Source organism: Etheostoma spectabile, chromosome 21, assembly GCF_008692095.1.
Source record: "Etheostoma spectabile isolate EspeVRDwgs_2016 chromosome 21, UIUC_Espe_1.0, whole genome shotgun sequence".
Taxonomy (NCBI): Eukaryota; Metazoa; Chordata; class Actinopteri; order Perciformes; family Percidae; genus Etheostoma; species Etheostoma spectabile.
Genome location: NC_045753.1, coordinates 20820029 through 20821642, shown reverse-complemented (window position 1 = coordinate 20821642; position 1614 = coordinate 20820029). Strand labels below are relative to the sequence as shown.

General features: G+C 42.7%; 1 protein-coding gene across 1 annotated transcript in view; it reads left to right on the top strand.

Moving 5' to 3' along the window:
• cog7 (component of oligomeric golgi complex 7) overlaps positions 1-1614 on the top strand; it is a gene marked incomplete at its 3' end in the record, with an annotated part of 8577 nt that extends 6963 nt beyond the window's left edge. The window contains 3 exon segments of the mRNA XM_032501797.1: positions 89-203; positions 549-692; positions 858-1614. Coding sequence (XP_032357688.1) covers positions 89-203; positions 549-692; positions 858-1024 — 426 coding nt within the window.

Below are 1614 nucleotides of genomic sequence, written 5' to 3'. Positions count from 1 at the left end.
ACAAAAAACAATAGCACTTTCCACATAAGATAAAGTCAAACTAGCAGTCTTATTGTACCTATTCCCATATTATTGTTGTCCCTTCCAGATAGGGCAGTACCTGATGTCTCTGCCTCTCCACTTGGAGCCATTTGTGACTCAGGAGGACCCGGCACTAGAGATGGCCCTACATGCTGGGAAGCTTCCTTTCCCTCCAGAGCAAGGTTTCTCAATCTAACACTCCACATATTTAATTTTTGGTAGTATTTAGAGCAAATGATGATTGAAGCAGGATAATACACCCAGAGATACACAACAAAGTAACATCCAAGACATTAAACATTAAGACAACTGATTCATCGCGAAACCAAAGGGCTATGATGGCAAATTGTTATCTGTGCCATGGTGCGTCTTTGACAACATTTTCTGTTCCACATAATTTTATCCTTTATCTTCCATCTCCAGCTTCCTCTTTGCCCCTGACACTCTATATTAAATCCCTTTATGTCCCAAAAAAACCACCTTGTAAACTGACTCACTTTTGAAACATCACCTTCCTTCTGTCTCAGGTGATGACCTTCCCGAGCTGGACAACACCGCAGACTACTGGCTGGGCTCCATTGCTCGGGCAACCATGCAGACCTACTGTGATGCCATTCTGCTCATTCCCCAACTGAGCATCCATTCCACTAAACAGCTGGCCACGGATATCGGTACAGTAACCAGAACGCTGCTGGACGGACACACACGCAGCTATAAATTCCTAATGATGGCTAAGCAGAGCAATAACATTATTCATGCTCACAAGGAACAATTCAGTGAAACGTGACTCCCAGTTGAGCTAATGTGTACTGATGACTCCTGTTCCTCTTCTACAGACTATCTGAGCAATGTGATGGACGCTCTGGGCCTGCAGCCCTCCCGCACCCTGCAGCACATCGTCACCCTGCTGAGGGCCAAGCCAGAAGACTACAGACAGACCGCCAAGCTGCTGCCTCGTCGGCTGGCCTCCACCATCGCTGCTGTCCGGTGCATCGACTACTGACACCGAGGGAGAGATAGATGGACTGTAGGTACAGTGGCTCTCAGAGCGGCACCTGGGACTCGCAGGCATGTCTGAAAACTACAAAGAATGTGATAGCAATAGTAACTGATTTACATGTTACTGTCCTTTAAATCTCACATTGGTTGCTCCAGCATTTTAAGATTATAGTCCCGTCCATTTATAATAGCATTTATGGGAATGTTAACCGGGTGGTTCAGACTTTTTAATACTGATTATTGTTGACCTAAATGTGGCTTTGAATGTTCAACGGGGATAAGGCCTTCAATTTAAAGCATCTTGACAATAGATATTAAATTTCAAATTTTTTTGTTTTTGCTTATGCATCTAGACTAGAGGAACTAACAACATGTACATCAGGGGATGTGTGAGAGCATTTGAAAATCTATATGACTGATATATTTGTTGTCAATTATTTGTCATACTAATATAATTATTCTGTTCTATTAAATTATATTAAGGTAATATTTCAGATATAGCTGTATTGTTTTCTGTTAAATGAGCCTCACATTCAGCAGTTGACTTCAAAAATGAAGGTGAGCTCTCTCTCTCTCTCTCTCTCTCTCTCTCTC